We start from the raw sequence: 22,935 nt of genomic DNA on the forward strand, positions 1-22,935 counted from the left end.
TTTCTCAGCATTACTTTATCTTGTATCATCCAGCCACAAAATTCCAGTTTTTGCTTTTAGATTTCATGTGATATTCCTTCAAGTTATGAAACTGCAGGTTTATTGTTAGGGGGTTACTTTAATGGTCACCCTATTACTAGACTTCACTGATGTAACAATGGCTCCCTTTAAATGGTCAATGCATATTTAATCCCACCGGTCACAATAGTGACTGGTCACACATGCTGTAGTGGTAAAACTGGTTGAATGCTGGTCTGTTAAGGTACAAAATACCTTTGTGTAATTTGTGGACATTTGAAGCATGTTTACCATTTTAGGTTAGAGCTGGTGATGTTAATGGAACTCAAGTCAATAAAACTACAAAACAAAATGCAAAAATGGGGCAAATATAAGCAGTAATGCCATTTGTTAGTTTTCCAAATTGTAGAACTCACTAGTTTAAATTAGCATTACCAAGTGAACGAGACGGATCATATTTTTAGAACTGTCATCAGTCATGGACATTTTGCATCAACAAGTACCAGTAAAGTTGATATGCTTGTCACTTTTGAGTAATCATAGATTTCAGCAGTTTAATGACGTCATATTTTCAACATATGTCCCAAACTGGTCAATTTAAGGCTGTGGCCACTGGTCAGTCAGCATTTTGCCCTTTGCGGTTTCAGCTGAGCTCGGATTGTAGCAAACTATAGCTCACTAAAAGCACAAGTGGGTGTAAAGACTTTATTAGATAGAACTCAATCTGATATCAGATGTTTATTTTTGTAAAGACTCGCCCTATCCCTCCTGTTGCACGAGTGTTCTTGTACTACGGATGATGTCATCTTGGACTGGAGGGTGGAGGAGGGTCCGGGGCGACTGGAGCAGCTGCAGCAACCCCGTAAGGCTAGCGAGAATATATAAAGACAGCACAGGAAACTCAAGCAGGAGTCTTCAGAATAACAGCATTAACTGAACGAAAATTACGTTCAATACAAAGAAAGGAAAATACAGAGGTATGGATGAATTCCTGCATAAACTCTTAAGAGCAGAAGGTGACAAATTGTTTAATCAATTTAACAAAAAGATGATGCAATTAAAGAAGGGGCCACAGGCAAAGACTGCTGCATGGTAATGTACATGTATCGTAAAAGTAATCATTCCAATCAAGTATCAGATTTTGTAGTTAATAAATACTCCTAAATAGAAAAATAGCGGTGCGACTGAAAAGAGAATTCCCTTCGCAAAACAAAAATTAATTGCCAATTGTTTTTTATCTGAAAAGGTCACCGGAAGTGGTTGTCTGCTAGCCTACCTTAGCTTGCCGCTAATGTCGGTGGGAGGGTCTTTGCCTGCCCCGCTCCTCAGCGCTCCCAGTGTAAAATTAGCCAACACTGCAGCAGCAAGTGAGTGTGTATGTGAGTAAGGACCAAGAAGAAACACCAAGCGGGGATTAATATTCATAAAAAACGGTCTCATCTGGTTGCTGACAGGTAATTATGACGCGGAAGGTGCAGTTCGGCTCTGTGCTCTGATCTAATTTTAGCTGACTTTAGTTGGGTGTGAGAACAAGGTGGTGGCTTGTCCTCACCCTGACGCCTTTATCCGTTGCAGACAGTAGTTTAATCCCTGATATTATGTTGAAATGTGTCCAAACCGACCGGGCTGGCTCGTCTGCAACTGTTGATCGCCTCATTGTGGGGAGTTTGAAAGTCATCAGATCCTGTCGGTTTCAGTCCGTCCAATTCCCGCGACCTTAATAAGCAACTCCGCATGACCAATCTCCTAATGAGCCATTTCTTTTCCTGGGATTACATCGTTTCCTAATTATTAGGACTCCAACTTCTGCAGAGGGCGTTGTTTGTGCAGACGGGAGCTCTTGAACACAGCAAAAACCTTAATGTGGAAATTTAAGGGCTCCTTTTGGCAAAAGTTGGCTCTTGGGTTATTGGTTTTAGTTTATGTGGGAACCATCATCTTCCTAAACACTTCTGACTCTGCAGGAAATTAAAGTCTCGCAGAAGTGCAAACGAATGTCTTTGAATTTCAAGCCATTAAGTTGGGTGGTAATTGAACCAAAATTAAATAAGTCCATTAATTTTCTTAAACACGCTTTGGGTTTGCTTTCGGCACCTTGACAAATAAATCTAAAGCTTCCAAATCTGGTTTAACTTGCCTTTTTGGGCTGTCAATGTTTAATGCTTTTAAAAAAATGAATATAGAGTTCTGGAAGTCGTAGACTGTGGCCTTAAATGTGAAATAAACTGTCTTTTTTCTGATGAATTGGTAGGTTTTGTGTGTGTGTGTGTGTGTGTGTGTGTGTGTGTGGGTGGGTGGGTGGGTGGGGGTGGTATTTATAATCTAGTTAAAAGATTATGCCAGTTTTTCAAATCATCAATTGATTTTGTCTAATTTTAGACAATAGTATAAACCATATTTTAAAGAATATTTCACACTTTTCTTTTAGATGAGCATTCCTGCTACTAATCAATGCATCCTTTGAATTTTGAGGTCTAAATAATGTAACAGTCCTAATTATAATTACATCTTTTTGTGAAGCATCAGCCGCCATTTTTATATGCTAACTAATGTACAAATGATTCCGAGCAATGCAGTGAAAAGTTGAATTGGAGTGAGATGGTGAAGAGTTTTGGTCACCCATGTGTTTGGGGGTCACAGTAGAAGGTCACTGTTGTCTTTGGAGACCAGGAGCGTGCTGGGAATCCCCTCAGCCACCAAGTCAGGCTTGTTTTCCTGCGTACGACAGATTGATTTATAAGAAATGAGTCAGCAGGTGTCGGATCTCTCACCTTCGCTACCTTCCTAATGCCCCACTTACAGTTTGCCCATCTGTTCTCTGTCTGCTGTCACCTAATTTGAAAAAAAACTTGTGTTGCCCTACTAGTTGTCAACTTTGTTGGTTATAGGTAATGAAAGGTTCTTAAAAACTGCCGTCAATGACAGGACCCGCACTGCTCGGAATTAACAAGTAACTTACATGTCGTTGAAGTTGGGCTACAGCTGAGAGATACTTGCCTCTCAGAGAACTTTTTTTTGCTATTTATGAGCACGGCCCACGAATAAAGAGTTGAAAAAAAAACTGGAAATGTTTACAACTGTGAAAACAATGCCAGGTTCTGGAGTTACTTGCCGTACGAGAAGAGGATGAGTAATTCCGTTCATAACAGGAACTTTAAGCAGGTCCAATTGTTACAGTCTGTTGTGATGGCAGTGCTCATTGGGAGACGTGAAAACAACACAGCAGACGGCGGCACTGCTGGATTTCAGCAGTTTCTTTTAGTTTCAGGATGCCTGGTCATTGTCTGATACCACACTGATAGCGAGTTGTTATGAAGCGCCCCCTCCTGCTATCACCAAAAGTACTTGACTATTAATTGATGTCAAGCTAATAAGGTGTTCCATTCCATACCATGCTATATTGCACTAATTTGCAGAAACACGGCTAGTAGATGAGGGTGGTGATAATCACCCCGCTCATGACAAACAAATAGCTTGATTTTTAAAAAGACCTTTGTATTTTTTAACACGCTAAAATTCAGCTTCCCTGTACGGCTAATTGGAGCGTTGGGTAATAAAGCCTTTCTGAGTCTTCTTGTACCCGACTACCTGAGTCATCATATTTTGTGACTTTAGTCCTAAATGTACCGGGAAAGTTTCTTACTCATTGTGACTCAGGAACTGTCTTTGTAACATATGCCCCAGGAATGCGAGAGGTCGGCCTGGTCTGCACACGCATTCCAATTTCACGCGTGTGAGTCGACAGCTCGCGTTCAAGAATCCACGCGCCTCATCCGAGCGACACATCCGAAACAGCTTGAGGCTTTCCTGCGGTTAGATTAGTTTTTGAGTCGTCATCCAGCGTCTAAGCCACCACGTGATCTGATCTCTGCAGCCATCGGTCAGACACAGTCGGATAAGTTTCACGTCAGGTTAGAATGGTGTCGACAGTACCACGGCATAGTCAGTGAACTTTGGCCTATTTCCCAGACAGACGCAATGAAGGAAGCAGAGCAGCCTTAATTCTTTGTTTTAAGTGAGTACTCGGAAGAATGTCTCCATGATTTTATTTGTTTTTAAGATGAGGATTTGAAGGTTGGTGCTAACTATGTGCCCGACATGTTGTGTAACTCCTGTTGGCCTCTGAGCCCGAGGACCCCTCTAGAGGGAAAGGTGTTGCTCTTATTAACAGGTCACTGCTCAGCTAGTTTTAGCGCCATATTTTTTGATGTGCATGTCTGAGCGACACTTTCGGAATGTAAATCGATCCACATAATTGGGATTGCATGAGTCCAATTCAGTCCAACGTTGAAGCAGATTGTAGTTCATTAGTTGGGTGATTCTAGTTTGTGTCCATAATTGAATATAATTCTCCCAGGCTGAAAAACAATCCCGACAACTGCAACCTTAAGAGGCCTTTAGTGTTTAAATATTTGACAGTAGCAACCTTTGTAACTCATCGCTTTCATAAATGTGTCCCCTAAACATCAAACTTCCGGAGTTCCTAATTCCTGATTTAAGGTTTTCAGGTTTTGCTCATGGTAGTCCTGGCTGAAATTCTTTTATATTTGGAAAGAAAAGAGAGGAAATGTTAGTAGATTTTGTGACTTTCCAGCTGAATACCAGCTAAATTTCCTCGTGGCGTTGCCCTTCTCTCTGCTTCACACCTGCTAAGCTGGCAGTATTCTTCCAAACTCAACACAGAAAGAACAAAAACAAGACATTTATCACCACTTCAATAACAGCGGGTTCAGTACGAACTCAGATTTGTCCTTGGGAGGCGTATCTATGGGTTGTTTCCATCTATTTTCAGGCCTCAGAGTGTTTTAAGGCATCCTTTGCCTCTTTGTACAAATGGTTAAATCTGTCAATATTTGTGGAGACTCGAGAAAAAAATAAATTAAATGGAAACGTCTGCCCCTTAAACTGAAGGACACTGATGTGGGGTCGACCAAATCATGTTAAATGCTTTTTATATTTTCCTTGGCCTTTGTACTCCATCTGTGACACATTTGTCTCCCTTTTTTGGTGTTGTGGAGGTCCAAGCTTGAATCAGCTGTACCATTTACAGAAACAGGAAATGCTGGCCTTTCCAGTTCATTGTCTGAGTCAGATGTGCTAAATGTGACAAAAAGGCTTGATGAGCACAGTTATGGCAGCTGTTAGTGTTAATACTAATGACAGCCATCTCCTTGCTGCCATTAGGATTTATTAGTATCTAGATGGAAGTCATTAGTCGCAGTTAGCCAGAGTCGTCAGGACAGTTTTAACTGGTTTTCATGCATAATTTCCTTTTCCCAGTATGTCGTCCTTCTTCATTATCTCCCAGAATCATTGCCACCAAGACAAATTGTCATTGTGCAGGGTCTTATTGTACGTGCATGACTGTTGGATGGTATGTTCTCTAGCTTCTTGAAACCACCGTCATATCCGAGGTCCTCCGAGGCATGTCCAAACAGAGCCCATGGCTGGGAGCTTCTCCTGGGCCTCACAGAACAGGAAGCTGATTGTGTTTTTGTTTTTTTTTCTGAGGGTGAGCCAGTGAGGCCGCCGGCATGGCTGTCTCCAAAGTGTTAAGCTTTGGGCCCGTTATTTGCAGCAGCACTGGTCAGCTGTGGAAAAATCCAAAATACTCGCACACTTAATTTAAAGTGAAAGTGGAAGCAGGAATATTCAGTCTGAGGTTGTTTGAAGGTTTGAGTCCCCTTTAAAGGCAGACAACACGTGCAGGTTCATCACCAGCGTTTTGCAGTTGCAGCCAAAGTTTACCATCCATCCATCCATCCATTCTCTACAGCTCATCCGGGGTCGGGTCGCGGGGGCAGCAGCCTAAGGAGGGAAGCCCAGACTTCCCTCTCCCCAGCTACTTCCTCTTGCTCATCCGGAGGGATCCCCAGGCGTTCCCAGGCCAGTCGAGAGACATAGTCTCTCCAACGTGTCCTGGGTCTTCCCGGGGGTCTCCTACCGGAGGGACATGCCCTGAACACCTCACCAGGGAGGCGTCCAGGGGGCATCCTAACTAGATGCCCAAGCCACCTCATCTGGCTCCTCTCAACGCGGAGGAGCAGCGACTCTACTCCGAGCTCTTCCCGGATGGCAGAGCTTCTCACCCTATCTCTAAGGGAGAGCCCAGCCACCCTACGGAGGAAGCTCATTTCAGCCGCTTGTACCCGTGATCTTGTTCTTTCGGTCATTACCCACAGCTCATGACCATAGGTGAGGGTAGGAACGAAGATCGACCGGTAAATCTCTTCACCACTACAGACCGGTGCAGAGTCCGCATTACTGCGGATGCCGCACCAATCCGCCTGTCGATCTCCCGCTCCATTCTTCCCTCACTCGTGAACAAGACCCCGAGGTACTTGAACTCCTCCACTTGGGGCAGGATCTCCTCCTTGACCCGGAGAAGGCACTCCACCTTTTTCCGGTTGAGAACCATGGCCTCGGATTTGGAGGTGCTGATTTTCATCCCAGCCGATTCACATGCGGCGGCGAACCGATCCAGTGAGCCAAAGTTTACATTCGGGTAAACAAAGCATATTCGAGATTAATGCAACTGAAGAATACACACACACACACACACACACACACACACACACACACACACACACAAATGCACACAATCTTTTGCAGTGTGTTTTTAGAAATGTAGGTACTTCCCTTTATTTCTTCCAGTTCTGTCCACATGAATGTCCACATATGATAAAATTTAGCCAAAATCTAGACTATTGAATCCATCTCGCAACATTAAGCAAGAGGTTGTTGGGATTCTGAGCATTATTTTTGCAGTATTAATATCTCCACAAAAGTAGACAAGCTGTAAGAACGGCACATTTTCATCTGACATTAAATTGTGTTATGTGCCTGGATCGCTGCAGGGACAGAATGTATTTGCTGGTGTTTTTAATATGCAATTTGCTGTCCAAGTTGAAATTGATTTGGTTTTTTAGATTTTCTGTTCAAGCGTCGGCTAACTGCTGTTTGTTTATTTCACACTATTTCTTTTCAACTTGTGTAGTTCATACCACACATACTGGTAAATGCAATGGTTTCTACAGTCTACATAATTAGGAAATATACACAATTGAGGAGGGACCAGAAGCTGGTTACAGGTTGTATCCAGCTTCTAATGATGAATAATGATGGTAACTAATGATGGATATGAGCTGTGCATTGGTGTTGTTTAACTAATAGTTCAGCTGTTAAATTTAGCACAAACAGCCCACAGAGCGCGGCAAATTAAAGCTTTTAAATAAAAATATAAGGTAAAGCATTAGCCTTAGACTGAAAATATTTTTTATGATTAAATGCTGCTTAGATAGAGGGTTGACATTGCTGTGTGCAAAAGATTAAGAAGAGTATTTGACTGAACGCTAGTTTTGCCACCAGCACCGAAAGACTAATTTCCCCTGATAAGTGGGCGCCCTCGTGAAGAGGATCGCTGTCAAGGCAGTCTGACAGAAAGTAGATGAGGTGAGGAGCCAAATGACTGTATGCACAGCTGCTCCCAGGCAGCAGGGCTCTGGCTCCGATCCATCAACTGCGCGATGAACAGGCGAAACCTGCCTCAGCTGATTTGGATGGAGCATTGTATTGCAAGTCTGGAAATTCTTTAAAAAATTCCATTTTGGATTTTTTTTTTTTTTAAATTGCTTCAGTTCCTTAAAGGGAGAAATGAGGAGACAACTAATCGTGTCTTTCCAAGCTAATTCAAAATGAAGTTGTGAGTCATTTATGTCCAAATTCCAGGCCAACTTAAATCTACCTCTGGCGCTAAAGTGTTTTTAGTGAGGCGGGAAATACTCTGTGTCGCATTTGCTTCGTCTGCTGGCTGCGCGCAGACTCGTAGGTTTCGAAGAGCCGTGTAAAAAATGACAGCTTAACGCTAAAATAGCATCTGGTCCCGACAGGATTCTCTCTGAAAAGAACTGAAGAATCATCTGGGTCTGAACTGGGAAGTGTTTGGTCTGCTTCAGGACATTCCGGAGTGCTTCACCAGCTGTCCTGATTTCCTAGGTGCTTTTCTGTTTGTTTGTCTGTTTGTTTTCTCCCCACACGTTGCATAGGGGAACAAACAGGACAAAGACGGAGCCTGATAGTGCATTGCTCCATGTCTCTGCTTGTCTGACACCGCCCCCTCCTTCACTTTCCTTCATCACTATGCTACAGTCACTCTGACTGTACATGCAGGGATTTAAAGTTTGACTCGCAGTGACAAAATGAGATCAGTCCCTTTGGTGTAACACGATGACGTATGAGACACAGAGCAGGATCGGTTTAGGCACAATGTTGTGTTGATGATTTATCTCGGGCTTTTGTCATCCCTGCAAATAATTTAAATGTCTGGCGGGTGCAGAAACCCGAACAGATGATGAGGTGTGACTGTATTCCTGAAGGGGGAGAATGACAAGTGAAAATCTAGTACAGCAGCAAAGGAAAAAAGGCCACTGATTTAATTTCCTGAAAGTTTTCTGTTGTAAAATCTGCTCTTTCTGTTTCATAGCAGTGATGGCTGCCATTCGGAAGAAGCTGGTGATCGTCGGGGACGGCGCATGCGGCAAAACATGTCTACTCATTGTTTTCAGCAAAGACCAGTTTCCTGAAGTCTACGTCCCGACCGTGTTTGAGAACTATATCGCAGACATTGAGGTTGACGGGAAACAGGTTTGTATAAATAATAAATAGTGAAGCAGACTGATGGATGATAACCTTTTCTATCTTTTGCAATTGAATGAAGTGATCTTGTACAGCACAAAGTTGCTCATCCAATTTTGCCTGAGCGTAAATTCTAGAACCAATGGGACAGAGCAGCTAGCATCACTCTGAACCAGTGGGAAAATTCTGTTGATAGATTTTTGTCCTGTTGTACAACAAAAACAGAGGAGATAATGCCCAAACTCTTACTCGTCTCCATAAGTAGATCTCTAAAACCAAATCTTTTACTGTGAGAAGAGGCTCCATTGTGATATGGAAGTACCAGCTTTGTTTTCCGAGTGTCCGGTGTCTGAAAACGCTCATGTCCAAGGGATTTGTTCCCTTGATTCCCTTGAGCTAACCACTGCTACAGGATTGCCACTTGGCAAAACAGGAAATGACTCCACTTTCCAGCTTCCTGCTCAGACTGGGAGCAGGCATATCTTCTAGATGACACCCCCCATCCCCTCTTTTCCCTCCTCTCACGAGGACCCTCCACTTTATTCTCATTTCCTGACCTGGTTGGATGTACAGCAGTTGCTGGAGGCCACGGACGGGTTAACTGTTGTGCTCAAGGTAGTAAATATAGAGTCGAGGAGTCAGGAGTGCCGAGTCTAAGGGGAGATCATTTGGTAAAGATATGGCCCTTAATCCTTAAAATGCCCCCCTCACAATTCCTCCCCCTCGGGGGTTATAAAACAATTTTCTTTCTCTCACCTTCAGTACATTGTGCAGCCTCTAAAAATAGCCATTTTTTCTCGTCTTTCCGCCCTCAAGTCTGCAGCTTACGACATGTCCAGTGGGATCAGAACTACTGTGGCTGCTCGTGCAGTCTCATGAGTTTGCAGCCTCCACCCACCCTCTGCCTCAGCAGACCTCTATTTTGGAAGCAAAAAATAATATGCCTGTGCTCTGCAGGCTTACGGGAATCTTTTGTCATGCAGTAAATGTCCAATGTTGCAAAAAAATAGTCAACTTGTAGAGTATAGAGTAGAGACCAGTGAAAAATGGCTTGTGTTTTGTGCCTGAACAGTGGCAGAAAGGATCGGGTTTGAAGCTTGCTAATCCCTCACTTTCCCTAATTGATTTAATTGGTAGCGCGATGGGCTGAGGCGAGTTCATTTCTTCAACCGACTTGAGTAGGTGATTGAGTCTCAACATCGCCCTGGACTGGAAGGGAACTTGAGTTATCAGAGACATTATAAGTCATGATAAGTAATTCTAATGTTATTTACTTCCAGGATTTCCCCCTTAAGCTTTAAAAACCCTAGCTAATCAGGTCACAACTACCAAAATGTTTGCCTATTCAACCTGGAATAACGAGCAACATCTCCATCATCTTCTGTAAGCAGTGTGTATTTATATATTCACTTTACAGTACTGATGTCTTCTAGGTGGAGTTGGCACTGTGGGACACCGCGGGACAAGAGGACTATGATCGCTTGAGGCCCCTTTCCTACCCTGACACAGATGTCATCCTCATGTGCTTCTCCATCGACAGCCCTGACAGCTTAGGTAACAACGAAGCCTTTTGTACAAGTTTATGTAGGACCAAGAGGATTTTTTTTTTGCATCTAGGACACCATGAGGTCATCCACCCTCTTTAGACATGTGACTGCATTTAGCGTACAGATTTTTTTTTTTTAACCATCAAAGCCTCTTTAGATGTAAGTGATGTGTGGTCCTCAGTGTGTAACAGACATGCACAAAATAAACTTTTTACTTCTCTGTCAGAGGGTCAAGACAGGATTGTTTTTGAAATTGTTTAAATTCCACCGCTCTTGTGCCTTCTACGACATGTACCATGCATAGCCTGGTTGGCAAACACATTTCCAAGGGAAATATAAACTGAGAGGTTCCTCTTTGCCTACATGCCGCAAGTTATTTGCGGACGAGACTCCAAAGTAGAGAGTGAGGAACGGATTCATTGTTTTAGTTTGTAGACATATTGTGAGAGGACATTTTTGGAGGGGGAGAAAAATGAGGGGTGTAGGAGAGTAAAAAGAGTAAAAAAATCTTATAACAAAGGCTATAAAAAGGTCTTATGTAAGTGGGCATCCTGGGAAAAACATAGAAAATATGATTTGTGGGGGACAAAAGCAATTATGGGAACATTTAGGACTCAGGAAAAAAGTCAGTTTTGTGCTTTTATTTGTTTGTCTATTTTTTATCCATTTTAGAAGAATTAAATCGCCTTCTAAGTCCTTAAGTTTCACCTTTTTAAACTCAGGCACATACTGTTTGGATGTAACATGATTATGTTTGTAGATTAGGAATGTGTGTGTGTGTGTGTGTGTGTATGAGAGTGTGTGTGAGTGTGTGTGAGAGAGAGAATGCCATAATGGACTTGATGAGAAACAGGATTAGTGCAGCTAAAACATTTTTGCCCGGAGCAGTCAGCAGCGCAATCCATCATGCGAAGAGTTCCGCATCATCACTCTGCACAACCTGTCCGTCATCGCCTCCGTTTCAACTCACATCTTCTTCTTCCCCTTCTGGCAGAAAATATTCCTGAGAAGTGGACGCCTGAGGTGAAGCACTTCTGTCCCAATGTTCCCATCATCCTGGTTGGGAACAAGAAGGACCTGAGGAATGATGAGCACACACGCAGAGAGTTGGCTAAGATGAAGCAGGTACACAACCACACACATGAATAGGTGTGCCTGAGACCCTGAAAATATTTGTTTCTAATCGACTATTCATATACCTGTTTAGTGTCAACAGATATGAAGCTGATATTTCTTAAACTTTTGTTTCTCAAACTGATTTAAGCGAGGAGGAGATTATTAGACGGGGTTCTTAGTAAATACTTAAGTCTATTGTTGATATATTTTCATGTCCTCGTGGTTGTTGACTCTCAGCCCGATGTTCTGTTCATGGATGAAGAAGTCATTGTTCCGTGTGTTTCGTGGTGTATTGTGCAGCCAGACCATAAATCACTTCTTGGCAACAGCCAACTGCTGTGTGCTCGTGCGCTCACGTCTTCTGACAAGCTGGGATATGAAAAAGTCAGCTCGGGGTTAAAAGGTCTTTAAAAGGTCTTGAGAGTAGCTCTTTAATTTGTATTTGTACTTGTTTCCTCTCCCATGTCAAGGTCAGTTTTTGTTCCTTTAAATTGAACAAGCAATTGGGGATCTCACTTTTTTAGTGCCTCCTGTTACCTCATAAGTAGGCTTATGTTTAATTAGTAGAGCAGTGCAACAAAATTATACCGCAACCTTTTCAACGTGTTTTCTTTTTTAACTCTAACAGCCGCACAGAATTACCTTTTAGCATCCCTTTTGTGCTTCCCTACTGCAGCCAAGATTTCAGGGGCCAGCAGCTTCTGAAAGACTGCAGAGTAGATGTTTGTAAGAGGCTGAGAAACCATGGAATGCTGCTTGGTTGCTATAGCAACACGAGTTTAATCTTTACTTTTATCATTGTATCAACAGCTGGTTTCATAGCAAATGCTTGGTTTGGATGGTGCTGCAAGAATGGCCACACTTTCACCTATCTGTCAGCATACCACAGTGGAAGATTCCAAAAACTCTGATAAGGAAATACACCCTTCTCATATCTATTTTAAGTCAATTTTAACTTTCCTTAGGGAAGAGACTGGGTAACGGCCCTCCGCGTGGACTGTTCTGTCCTGTCAGTTGTGCTATAGTGACAGCTACATTAGGTTTATTCGTTACCCCTCGGCTCACACTGTGTCTCCCGGTCATTCTGTTAATAGAAATGTGTTGACAAAGCCCTCTGGCTCTTTTAGACACATTAGTCAGCTTTTTTGTTAGAAATCAGGAAATGTTGTATAAAGGGTGCACTGAGTCATCACTTCAAGCATTTTGGCTTTTACAGGGTGGCGCTCCACATGTGTGAGTAGGGATGTGGCTGGAAATGTTAGGATGTAGATTAGTAGATTTAAGACCTTAGGATAATTTTAGCATATATATAAATAAATAAATAAAACATACCACTGAGCACATTTTGAAGCCTGGCGTTCATTTGATGTAGTGATATTGGTCCATTAATGAAGCATAAAGCACAAGTACCATGTTCACTGACCAGCTCATCTTGAGAGTTTTGCAGAGTTGAAGAGCATAATGGTGTGAGTGTTGTGAGAATAATGATGATCCTGGAAATATTCTGATAATCGTTTCTTTGAACCACACAGGAGCCGGTAAAGACGGAGGAAGGGAGAGACATGTCCAGCCGGATCAACGCTTTTGGATACTTGGAGTGCTCTGCCAAGACCAAGGATGGCGTTCGGGATGTGTTTGAGATGGCCACCAGAGCGGCGCTGCAGGTGCGCAAGCGCAAGAACAGAAACAGGTGCACGGTGCTGTGAGCAGCCCAGATATCCTGCAATTAACTGGCCACCAAGAGGGGGGAAGCAACATTTAAAGGACTGACCTTTTTAGTGGATGGCATCTTTGTACTGTATCTTATTTCACAGCAGCAGCCAGGCAGAACAGAAAGCAAATACAAGAAATGCAGGAAATGAACTTTGTCTATATTTCAAGTGTGTCTAGAAATTGATGTAACCACCCCCCTCCACCCCCACAAAAAACAAAAAACTTGTCTTAAGTGTAGAACGTTCCTTATTTGCTTTATCCATATATACATGTATCGTTGTGATAGATGCACAAATTTGTATGCAATATTGCATCTCTCAAGTCTTCAGACTGCCCTGTTGGTATCAGCTTTGTTTATCGTGGTTGTGATAAAGTCTTGAAGGTTGCCGCCTTTTCGCCATCAGAGCTAGTGCCTTTTTCTTTGCGCCATCCACTGCACGTCACCTTTCAGCTGACGAGGCCCGTCATCCCTACTGTGGTCCCTTATAGTGTTGTCATTGTGAAGCCGTAGCCAAGGTTTTAACTGACAAGTTGGCGGGGGAAACAAAACGCTACTAGTGGCATCTGTTTTCCCGCATTTCATTCTTCAAACGCACCCCTCATAGCTGTGGCTAATCTGCGCAGCGGACCAGGATGAGCTGATGGGGACACAAGCCAGTATGACTCAACTATGCACAATAGCCATTCAGAGCAGCAGGGAGGTGACACGGTTAAGAAAAACGAAGGCCAGGCGAAACCTCCCTTGTTTGTTTACTGCAGATGACGGAGTTCAGTTCATCCTCCACTCAAACCAGCGGGTCACACCTGCTACAGGAATCTGCGTTGTTTACGGGTAAAGGAAATCACGTCTTGTTTGGGCTGTCGGACCTTGTGTGTGGATGGTTCCAGTCAGGCCGCATTCCTAACAAATCGCTCTTTGTCCCCCTCCCCGCGGTGCCTTCGCTGTTCGGGTGTGCCTTTTGGTTGCTCACCAGGTCATGGGCAAACATTTTGTTATGGTTCGCAAGGCGTCAGAATTCGAATGACGCCAAAAAAATTGGTCTCGGCACATGACGTCACCCCATTGCGTAGAGAGGACTCTGATAAGCAATCCTATTATAAAAAAAGAGAATCCTTCACAAGTAGGTCAATGATCTAAACACTGACCGGCCACTTTTTTTCTTCACGCGTCGTCTCTGAATGGCCTTAAGAAAAAAGAAACACCTAATGCACACACTGCTTCAAGGCTTCAGCACCAGCTGTCCTCACTCAGTCTTCCAAGCATTCCTCTGCCCTTTTGCTAATTCTTTCATGCCCCTTAGTTGCACAGTTCTGTCGGTATGGAGGACATTAGAAATGTAAATCTGGCAAAAAAAAATCGTAAAAAGCATGCAACTTAGGTGAGATGCAGATTATTGGGATGGACCAGATAGTGGAAGGATTGATTTTGAAAAGTTTGATGGGTTGGGGGGAAAAAAAGAATCATATTTTGTCCCCCTAATGAACTGGAGATTAGAATTACTGTCGTCAATGTAACGTCAAATCAGATATGACGCTGATTTCTGGCTTTCGCTGGTTATTCTGGATTGCAACAAGCACAATAGGGAGAGAAAAGAGGAATAAAGGCGAGACCTTCATGGGTCTTGCAATGACGTTCATGGATGTAGGAGATGGTAACGGTACAGCTGGAAGCCTAGCAATGTAAACATTCCTGACCAGCAGTAGACGGTCTGTCATGTGACCCATCACTAAGAGCATGTATCACGCCGCTGCGCAAGCGCATGCAAACAATGCTGTGTTTGAAAAAGGCTCAAAAAGATCCAAAGCTTTGTAAATGATATGAGTGCATGCATCAGAAAACAATGTTTCATTCCAACACACAGCTTCTGCTCATTGTTGTAGCCTTTTTTTTCTGTTTCTGGAACAGTTTGGAATCAGATCCAGATTTCAAAAAAACGCTTATGTAACAATGCCTTGTCAATGGAAAGTGTTGCGGTGGACGTTTGGCCTGGAGTGAACATGAACATGTTAATAAAATATTTTTGAGACAAGAAAGACATATTCTGTATTGGGGTTTGTTTTCCTTTTTGTGAATTTCAGACATCAAAAAAGTAGCAACTGGCGTTCAAGAACTGATTGTTACGATTTGTAGTTTAAAAGGAGGCTGCAGAATGATGGTATTGATTTTACAGGAATGACGAACTACTTAAAAATGACAAATGTGGAGAGCAAATCAGAGAAGTAAGAATTTACCAAAACATAGTTAAACAAATGCTGAACTCTTCGTGTTCAAACTGAAGGAGAGGAATTTGTGATTTCTGCCCTGCGCATATTAATTTCACAACTTCTGAAATTTCTCTTCTTAAGATCTTAATGCTCATTTTTCCATTCGGGGTCCTCACATTGCTGGTGGGTGTTCTCTATTTCAGGACCTGTGACCAGACACATGTAGTTTACTTACACATATGTTAAATATGCTTGAAAGCATTCAAATGATTGATCATGAAAACACTGACTGTCTCCGTCCGAGCAGATTTTCAGGTTTGCCAGCCTTGCCGTGACCTCGTCTTCTCCCTCTGCGTCTGTGAAGTCAAATCCATCGTAGCCTCTCTCGTTCACGCAGTAGCTGATGAACCTGAAAGTGTAAAAACCACAGATGGAACAAAGGTGGTGGCGACTGACTGCAGTGAACAGTGTTCTCCTCTGACGTCAGTGTCCTAAATCCACCTTACTTTGCCCAAGTGGGGTCCTTCCTGAGGATAACGGGGTTTCCCACAACGATCAGCAGGGACCGCGCCCTGGTCACGGCCACGTTGAATCTCTGCAGAGGCCCCATTAACAAGATGCAAAGATTTTACTAAAAAAAACCTGAACATTTTTAAGTTTGAACTAACCGAAAATGGTCAATGAAAGGACAGTTTAAAACTGGAGGATTTTATGAACAGTGAATAAGCTGCACAAACCTTTTCATTCGAGAGGAATCCAATGCTGAAGTCTTTGTCCATCTTCACGTAGTCGGCGCTGCTGCGGACGGTGGAGATCATGATGATCCTTCTTTCCTGTCCCTGAAACTCCTCCACCGACCCCACCTGATGATGGGAAAAGGCAAACGTGACATCGACACAAGCAAATGAAGCCATGTCACTTATCCTGCATGAGTTACCTTGAGCTCCATGAGGTCACCCCATCGCTTTAGGCCAGGGGCAGACTTTAGGGCTTTGCGGATTTTCTCCACCTTTTACAGGAGGGAACAGAGTTGAAATTGTTTTCACTGTGTCTTGTAAAAACGGAAATCATTGCTGGCCACTGACTTGTTTCCTGTAGGGAGTGATGATGCCGATGTCGGTGGCGTTCAGTTTGGGGAGGCCCTGCTTCCCTTGTGTCTCCAGCAACTTGATGAGGTAGTCGACCAGAGCTTCAATCTCGGTTACGTTAAAGAAAGAAGGACTGTTGGCCTCTCTCTCGTCTTTCCCCATCACCCCGTGGAAGATCAGAGGGAAACCCTGCGGAGAAGCGAGAGCGAGCGGCCTCTGACGTGAATGCAGGCGCCGTGGATTTGCCTAAAAGCAACACTACTTCAGTTCATCGCGAACCTTCCGAGGTAGATATTCCCAGTTGCAGTAGGCCTCACGATCCCACTGGTTAGCGAACACCTGCAGCTCATTTTCATAGAACAGCTCACTGGGAATTCTCAGAATAGCAGCGTGTGACCTGAGGGAGGTTTGACTCAGTTTAACTTTTGAACTAGTTGCCAGAGAAATGGAGAGAAGGAAATGAATGATGTACCTGTAGTTTCGCAGCAGTTTGGTGACATAGCGGTTATCAAAGTGTCCACTGTCGGGGTTCTGCTGGTATAAAGCGTTGTCCCTCATCAATCGCTCAAGTAGAGGAACACCTGAAGTGGTGGTATTAAAATTTGACACATGCATTTACAGAAAAAACAAGTTTCTATCATTTTTCACTGCAGTATTCAGCAGGCTACTGTGCAGATCTATGCAGATATGGTGCTTTTCCGTGACAGTTTTATTACTAATTAACTGTACTCGACTCAGTTCAAGTAGTTTTCAAATACAATTGAGGCCCACCTGGGTGGGGCCATTTTGAAACTTTTCTCAACATTGTCTAGCTCCATCCAGATTTGCCAACCGCCTTGCATAGAAACGTCTCTACCTCATCATTATAGCCATTATTAATCGCTGGATTAATAAATGTGCAGTTGCTGCTGCCGGTGAGTTGGAGTCTCATGAAGAAGTCTCTGTCACGACCCATCCAGTGACGTCCCTCCCGGGCCAATTCCTGGCCTGCAGTCACATTTTTGGTTTCCCTCAGCTTGCTTGGAACCCCAACCAAGCGTGAACTAAAAAGTACCTGTTACCATGTGTCACCTAACATCTATCACCTAATGGAAAACCCCAAAACCCAAATCGAGTAGAGCTGAGCAGGTGCTGGTGGAAAAGCCCCATTGGCTGATGCAAAATAATACAACAGGAGACATTAAGTAATCTGCGGTCTCACCGAGTCCATACTGAATTGCAAGAGGTGATCTGAGGATGGGTCCCAGCTGCTTTGGATCTCCTGCCAGCACCATCTGGCCCTCCTTTGGACTGAAAAGACCTGTGGAGTGGCAAACGATTCATTGTATTCTACTCACTAACACAATTATGACCCTCAACAGACTAATTCAAATGCATTGACCCTTTAAAACTCTGTGAATGTTTTCTGGCACTCCCTCAACCCTCCTGCAGGTGATCATGTATGGCTTTTCAGTTTTTTGTAGCGATGGACCCTTTTTAAAAATGAAAATACTAAAATACTATAATGTCAGAGGCTCAGCTTTTACCTGCAACAGCAATGATGCACTCTGGCTCCACCGCCTGGCCCGCTTCGTCCACAAAGACGTGGGTAAAATGGCCGACTGGGATTCCTCCAGAAACCAGCCTAACGGTAGAAAAATGTAACACATTGATTTCTCTTTTTTTTTTAATAAAAGATAAAATGTGAAATGTCATCTATATTCAATCAGCTTACCTGCCTGCTGTGATCAAAGTTGTAACCACAACTGCGTATTTCATCAGACTTTCTTTATCAGGAAACACGAAACAGTCTTGTCTCTCGTCCCAGTTGCAACACTTCTGAAAGGTGCAACAAGTGCAACAACTTTGCTTCAGCAAACATGCCAAATTCGATTTTTTTTTTTACTTAACTCTAATACCAACAAGAAATCCTTCAAATATTTTTGACTGATAATCTTGCTGACCCAAAACAGCAGCATCATTTAATATCATCTATTAGATCCACATTAGCACACCTTAATTTATCAGCAACACTGTTTTTGTGCTTTTACGCCCAATAATTGGATTTATTTTGTTTTTTTGACATTCACGCATGTAAAAAAAACAACCTTAAAATGGAAGTGATGTCCAAAAAACAAACGGAGTATAAACAAAGCAGCAGCCCCATATAGACTATTTTGCCGATCTCCAGTATTAGCTTTTACGATAGGATGCCAAGACAGTAGGTGTCACATATTCAATAAGACAAAACTGGATCTTTTCTAAAATTAGAGGAAGTTTTTCTTTTAAATCACTAAGTACAGACTACAAAAAGCATCGATCATGGACTGAAACCAGGGTTTTTTGATTGTAACTTTTCAGAAGTTCATGCAAACACACCATGTCCAATTACTGTAATCGTCTGAGGTTTATGGTCACAGGAAAGTTCACCGTGATGAAGAAATGCTGGTTCTGTAGCCGAGCACAGAAACTCGCATCTCATCACGTAACCAAAATACCCTGCATGTAAAATCGCTGTCTTATACTCACCAGCAGGCTCCTGGGAATGCTTTTGGGGTCTCGGCTGCTGGCATACATGCGATAAAGCTGATGTGGATCCATGTGCACTATCAGCCTCTCACAGAGAAGGTCACATGCGCTGTTTGAGGATGCGCAGGCGAGGATGTGAGCCGTCGGGTTTGACTTGTTTATCTTTTGGTGTCGCCACAGAGAGAAAAAAAATGTTAGGTTGCATGTTCAGGTTCCTCTGCCAAAAAAACAGTTCTTTTTTTGTTATATTGACATTTATGAATGACTGATCTTAAATACCTGATGCATCGCTTCAACTAGCGTGATTGTCTTTCCAGTTCCGGGGGGTCCAAACACCAGATAAGGAGCGGGCTTTGAAGATCCGGCGATGATATGCTGGACCGCTGCAGATTGCTGCGGGTTGTTTTCCATCTTACGGTTAAACATTCTGGGTTTGGTAACAAAAGATTTTTACACATTATGCACAGTGTTCTCACTGTTCACGACTCTGAACAGACTAATTTCTTTGTTTCTTATTAGTAAAAGAAAACTGTTCTGCGCATCACACAGAGAGTAAAGTGATAGTGGGTGTTCTGTGCGCTCATGTAGCCACCAGACCTGAGTTCAGGCAGGGGGACGGTATCTGTTGCCGCACCAGATGGGAACAGCACCTCTTCCAGCTGCTGTTTTGATGCCAGGTCCACGGCACGATGCTGTAGCCTCAGGGGTAAACGGCTGAGAGTGAACTCCACATCGAACTTCATATTGCAGAGAAAACCCTGCAGCAGCCTGACACAAAGGCAAAGTGGCAATGTTTATGTTCTTGTTACGACAACCCTCCAACCCAGCCCTCGCCATACCTCTTCGCAAAGCCCAGCTTCACGCTGTCCAGTTCCACCCTGTGAACATATCCTGTGTACACCGTGATTGGTTCATGCTTGTCATCTGACATGGACACCTTAATGCAATCACCACGTAGCACTGAAGGACGGTTCTCTGCAACGCCTGGAACCTTAAGACGGACATCAGAGGACTTTTATGCATAACACTGCACAGCGGGAAAACTGGTAACGTAATCGTGTGATCGTCTTCCCGACTGACTTTGAGGGTCAGCAGTTTTTTGTTGCTTTGGTCCAGCGTCATGGTTTGATTGTACAGGTCATACTTCCTGATGTCCACCTCCATCTGTATCTCCTCCAGGTGTAGCAGGAGATGAAATCGACTGGAGTATGTCTTCATCTGTAAGGCAGACTGGAGGAGGCCCCTGGACCGATGGCGCAGTGACGTTTCAGTTTCATTTACACAAAAAGAAAACCAAGACCATTTTGTCTCTCACCTCACTGACAGCAGGCTCTGCCTTGCTGCTGAAGAGAGGTGCTCCGAGTCCTCCAGGCTGCATTTGGCCAGTTCTTTCAGATAGGGACCGTAACTGTATGATCCTAGTTTAACCAGCATTTTTAGAGGGTGGACAATATTTCTGCAGAGCAGAAAAAATATCATGAGCTAAATAATGGTGTAAATTATTTGAAAGGCTGTACCAATGTTTAGTTAATAGTTAATAGAAGCATTTATAACTAGTTGCACAGGGATGACATTTACTTTTCAGGGGGTTCTCCCTCCACTATCACAGTGCTGAGAGGTTTTTTTGCCTGTATCCTAAGGGCCTTGTAAGGAGACACTGGTCCAAGCTCCACCCCCAGTGGGGTCCTGGCCACCGCCTCCATCTCCCGTACGATGCAAAAAGGAGTCGCTCCTTTCTGGTCTGGGCAGAACTCAAAGTACATGGTGGCGGGGAAGTACCCATGGTGATTCAGTATGTACCGAACCCTCACTTCATAGCTCTCTTCTGTAAAAAGCAAGAATTTGTTGGTGTTGGTGTGCGAGTTTAAACACATTTTATGTGATGGCACTGAATAAAACAAAGAAAGTCATACTGGGACAGAGCAGCAGAGGAGAGACTCTGGTCAGTCTGCGATCATCCTCCAAAGTGAAACAGCGGATCTTGTGCAGGGCAGTGTAGTAGGTGAAGTACACAAAGCCGGGACCCTTATTAGTAATGTGGAAGCGGACAATAAAAACCTCTTTCAGACGCTCCACGGTGAAGAGGACCTTTCCATCGACAGACTCAGGGTCTGAGGTGATCTCAATGTTCCCCTTGTCAGCTGTCATTGTTTTCCTAGAAGAGAGGAACAATGTCACATGGGCAAAACATCTTCTTTTTTTCTTTTCTTAACCACTTTATCTCTTTTGGGATCACGGGGAGGGTGCTGGAGCCAGCTGCGTGTGGGCAAAGACAGGATACACCCCTGAATGAGTTGCCAGCACTTTGCATGAGAGGAGCACCCTCTACTGTATGTGAGGGGTGCTCTGAAGGTGCCATGGCACCTCCCTCTATTACCTTTAATTAGAAAATAAAAAGATTTTTAATCCAAGGTGTCTTCTTGTAAGAGTAAATAATGATGGACTTTGCATATTGTGAACTTTGGGTAAGGAACAGTATTGCCCATAATGGGTATGTGTCATATTTGCTGGATCATTTCTGAGTGTATAGTGCTCCAAAGGTCAGGGGATTGAAAGCAGTTAAAGAGATTATTCTAGGTTGTTCCTGGTTTTACATTCTGATTTGCAAGCTGTTAAAACTAAGAAATGAGAATAACCTCTAGGGAGTGAGATGTAAATTTGTAGCTGCATTTAACTCATCAGGCTGCAGACATTGCCACACCAACACATTCAAGTGGCCAAGGTCGAAAGATAGAGAGAAACAAGCTCACTTGGGCAAGATTAGAGAAGAGGACAGCAACAACCTCACATAGCCAGACGAAGATAACTGAAAGGCTCCACAAACTTTCCTTCAAACTTTGCTAGTCTCAACATCATACATTTGAAATGATGCAGAGACGATGGGTTAGAGGTTAAGGTTTAACCTTTTGTTGTTGTTTTTTTAAATAAAAGGGGCCAGGAAAATATTCACAAGGATAAATAAATAACATATAATGGATGCTGCTTTTTTGGGTTTGACGGGAAACAAGTTTGATTAATTACGAAATAAACAGTCACCATCAGAGACCAGGAAAAAAAGCCTGTGCTTATGTGTGGGAGTTCTTTTAGCAGCATTGTAATTCTCGGAGACTGCAGCTGTGTTTTTCTCTCTTGGATCCCTTCCTGGTGTTCTACTCGTGCCTACTGAGGTTATATGGTGACGTAAACTCGCAGCCACCCGGGGCCACACAACACAGGTCCCCCTCAAAACAACAGCAAACATACCTGTTTTGTTTTAAATTTTTGATGACTTCTGTTGCCATTTTTTTCTTTGGGGTGAGTACAGCATTCATGGTGGCTGTGGGGCCAGACGCAGTTGGAGGTGCCTCCTGTTGAGGGGCCCGGGGCCTCCTCCACTGATCACAATAAACGCGAACCTACAGCAGAAAGGAAAAAGGCGATCTTGATAAGTTCCTCATTTTATTTCTTCTCGCAATCAATTATTTGTTGGTGTCACCGTCAGTGGCATGTCCTCCTACCTGAGGTTTGACATTTATGAAGATATCCTCCTTTTTAACGTAAGCTTTGTTGAATTTCCGAAGCGCGTAGATGACGCTGGAGAAGTTGGGGTCGCGTATTCCAGTTCTGTGACCACAAACAGAAGGAGTTGAGGCAAACACTTCACTTGGAGTAACGAACACTTGTTCTTGCAGCCTACCTGCCCCTGAATTCGTTGTTGTAGATTTCACGGAGTTCTTTTCTGTTGGTGACAGTTGTTTTGTCCCCAAGGAACTCAATGAAGTCAAGTCCAGACTCAAGACAATCTTTGAGCGTCATATTGATGCGGAATAGGAACCCGGATTGAAGCTCGCCTGACTCAAGGGGGAACTTCTGCAAAGCTTGGTTTCGTTTCCTTACGTCCGAACACGCCGACAGGAAGGGGCGTTATGCATTTTGCGAAAAGAACGTGTATATGCACTGCTTTAAAAGATAAAATGGTTCATTTTGGAGATGAAAATGGCATCGAAGTTTATGCATCGGCGCATTTGGATGCAAAGTTTTAGCTATCTGGCGCTCAGAGTTGGTTTAATGCAGGGGATGTTCACAAATAATTAACACGGAGCTCATTTCGTTGAAAACGAAACCAA

The 22,935-nt window shown here is 43.5% G+C and overlaps 2 protein-coding genes and 1 long non-coding RNA gene across 6 annotated transcripts; 1 reads left to right on the top strand and 2 right to left on the bottom strand.

Annotated features, from left to right (window-relative positions):
• Positions 1–635: 635 nt before the first annotated feature.
• LOC115246742 (uncharacterized) lies at positions 636–1,766 on the bottom strand. Its single transcript, XR_003885834.1, has 3 exons — positions 1,571–1,766; positions 1,295–1,373; positions 636–886 (listed from the first exon to the last, which is right to left on the bottom strand). It is a non-coding gene; the product is annotated as an uncharacterized lncRNA (long non-coding RNA).
• LOC101077509 (rho-related GTP-binding protein RhoA-D-like) lies at positions 1,317–15,044 on the top strand. Of its 4 annotated transcripts, none has more exons than XM_011613671.2 (5): positions 1,317–1,472; positions 8,501–8,661; positions 10,086–10,206; positions 11,194–11,324; positions 12,848–15,044. In XM_011613671.2, exons 2-5 carry the CDS (start codon positions 8,506–8,508, stop codon positions 13,019–13,021), a joined length of 582 nt encoding a protein of 193 aa, XP_011611973.1. In that variant the 5' UTR covers positions 1,317–1,472; positions 8,501–8,505; the 3' UTR covers positions 13,022–15,044. The 4 variants fall into 4 exon arrangements, with proteins under 4 accessions (XP_011611973.1, XP_003973129.1, XP_029681815.1 ...); XM_003973080.3 differs by having other exon boundaries at positions 1,324–1,472; positions 8,504–8,661; XM_029825955.1 differs by lacking the exon at positions 1,317–1,472 and adding an exon at positions 3,899–4,033.
• Positions 15,045–15,056: 12 nt separating this feature from the next.
• Positions 15,057–22,849, bottom strand: mov10a (Mov10 RNA helicase a). Its single transcript, XM_003973118.3, has 22 exons — positions 22,506–22,849; positions 22,327–22,432; positions 22,073–22,224; positions 20,743–20,984; positions 20,408–20,654; positions 20,145–20,285; positions 19,910–20,072; positions 19,669–19,820; positions 19,427–19,597; positions 19,109–19,256; positions 18,830–18,991; positions 18,036–18,139; positions 17,848–17,945; positions 17,523–17,621; positions 16,794–16,902; positions 16,601–16,718; positions 16,319–16,510; positions 16,171–16,242; positions 15,971–16,096; positions 15,740–15,828; positions 15,524–15,642; positions 15,057–15,439 (listed from the first exon to the last, which is right to left on the bottom strand). Exons 1-22 carry the CDS (start codon positions 22,622–22,624, stop codon positions 15,378–15,380), a joined length of 2,991 nt encoding a protein of 996 aa, XP_003973167.2. The 5' UTR covers positions 22,625–22,849; the 3' UTR covers positions 15,057–15,377.
• Between the last annotated feature and the right edge of the window lie 86 nt (positions 22,850–22,935).

The sequence above is a fragment of the Takifugu rubripes genome, chromosome 19 (genome assembly GCF_901000725.2).
Source record: "Takifugu rubripes chromosome 19, fTakRub1.2, whole genome shotgun sequence".
Classification (NCBI taxonomy): domain Eukaryota; kingdom Metazoa; phylum Chordata; class Actinopteri; order Tetraodontiformes; family Tetraodontidae; genus Takifugu; species Takifugu rubripes.

Bases quoted from the DNA above. Each gene is read 5' to 3' on its own strand.
- LOC101077509 (XM_011613671.2), top strand. From the start codon at position 8,506: ATGGCTGCCATTCGGAAGAAGCTGGTGATCGTCGGGGACGGCGCATGC. The intron at 8,662-10,085 runs GTTTGTATAAAT...GATGTCTTCTAG, and splicing joins TTGAGGTTGACGGGAAACAG to GTGGAGTTGGCACTGTGGGA. The intron at 10,207-11,193 runs GTAACAACGAAG...CCCTTCTGGCAG, and splicing joins CGACAGCCCTGACAGCTTAG to AAAATATTCCTGAGAAGTGG.
- mov10a (XM_003973118.3), bottom strand. From the start codon at position 22,624: ATGACGCTCAAAGATTGTCTTGAGTCTGGACTTGACTTCATTGAGTTC. The intron at 20,655-20,742 runs GTATGACTTTCT...TGCTTTTTACAG, and splicing joins TCCTCTGCTGCTCTGTCCCA to AAGAGAGCTATGAAGTGAGG. The intron at 20,286-20,407 runs GTAAATGTCATC...TCTGCTCTGCAG, and splicing joins GAGGGAGAACCCCCTGAAAA to AAATATTGTCCACCCTCTAA.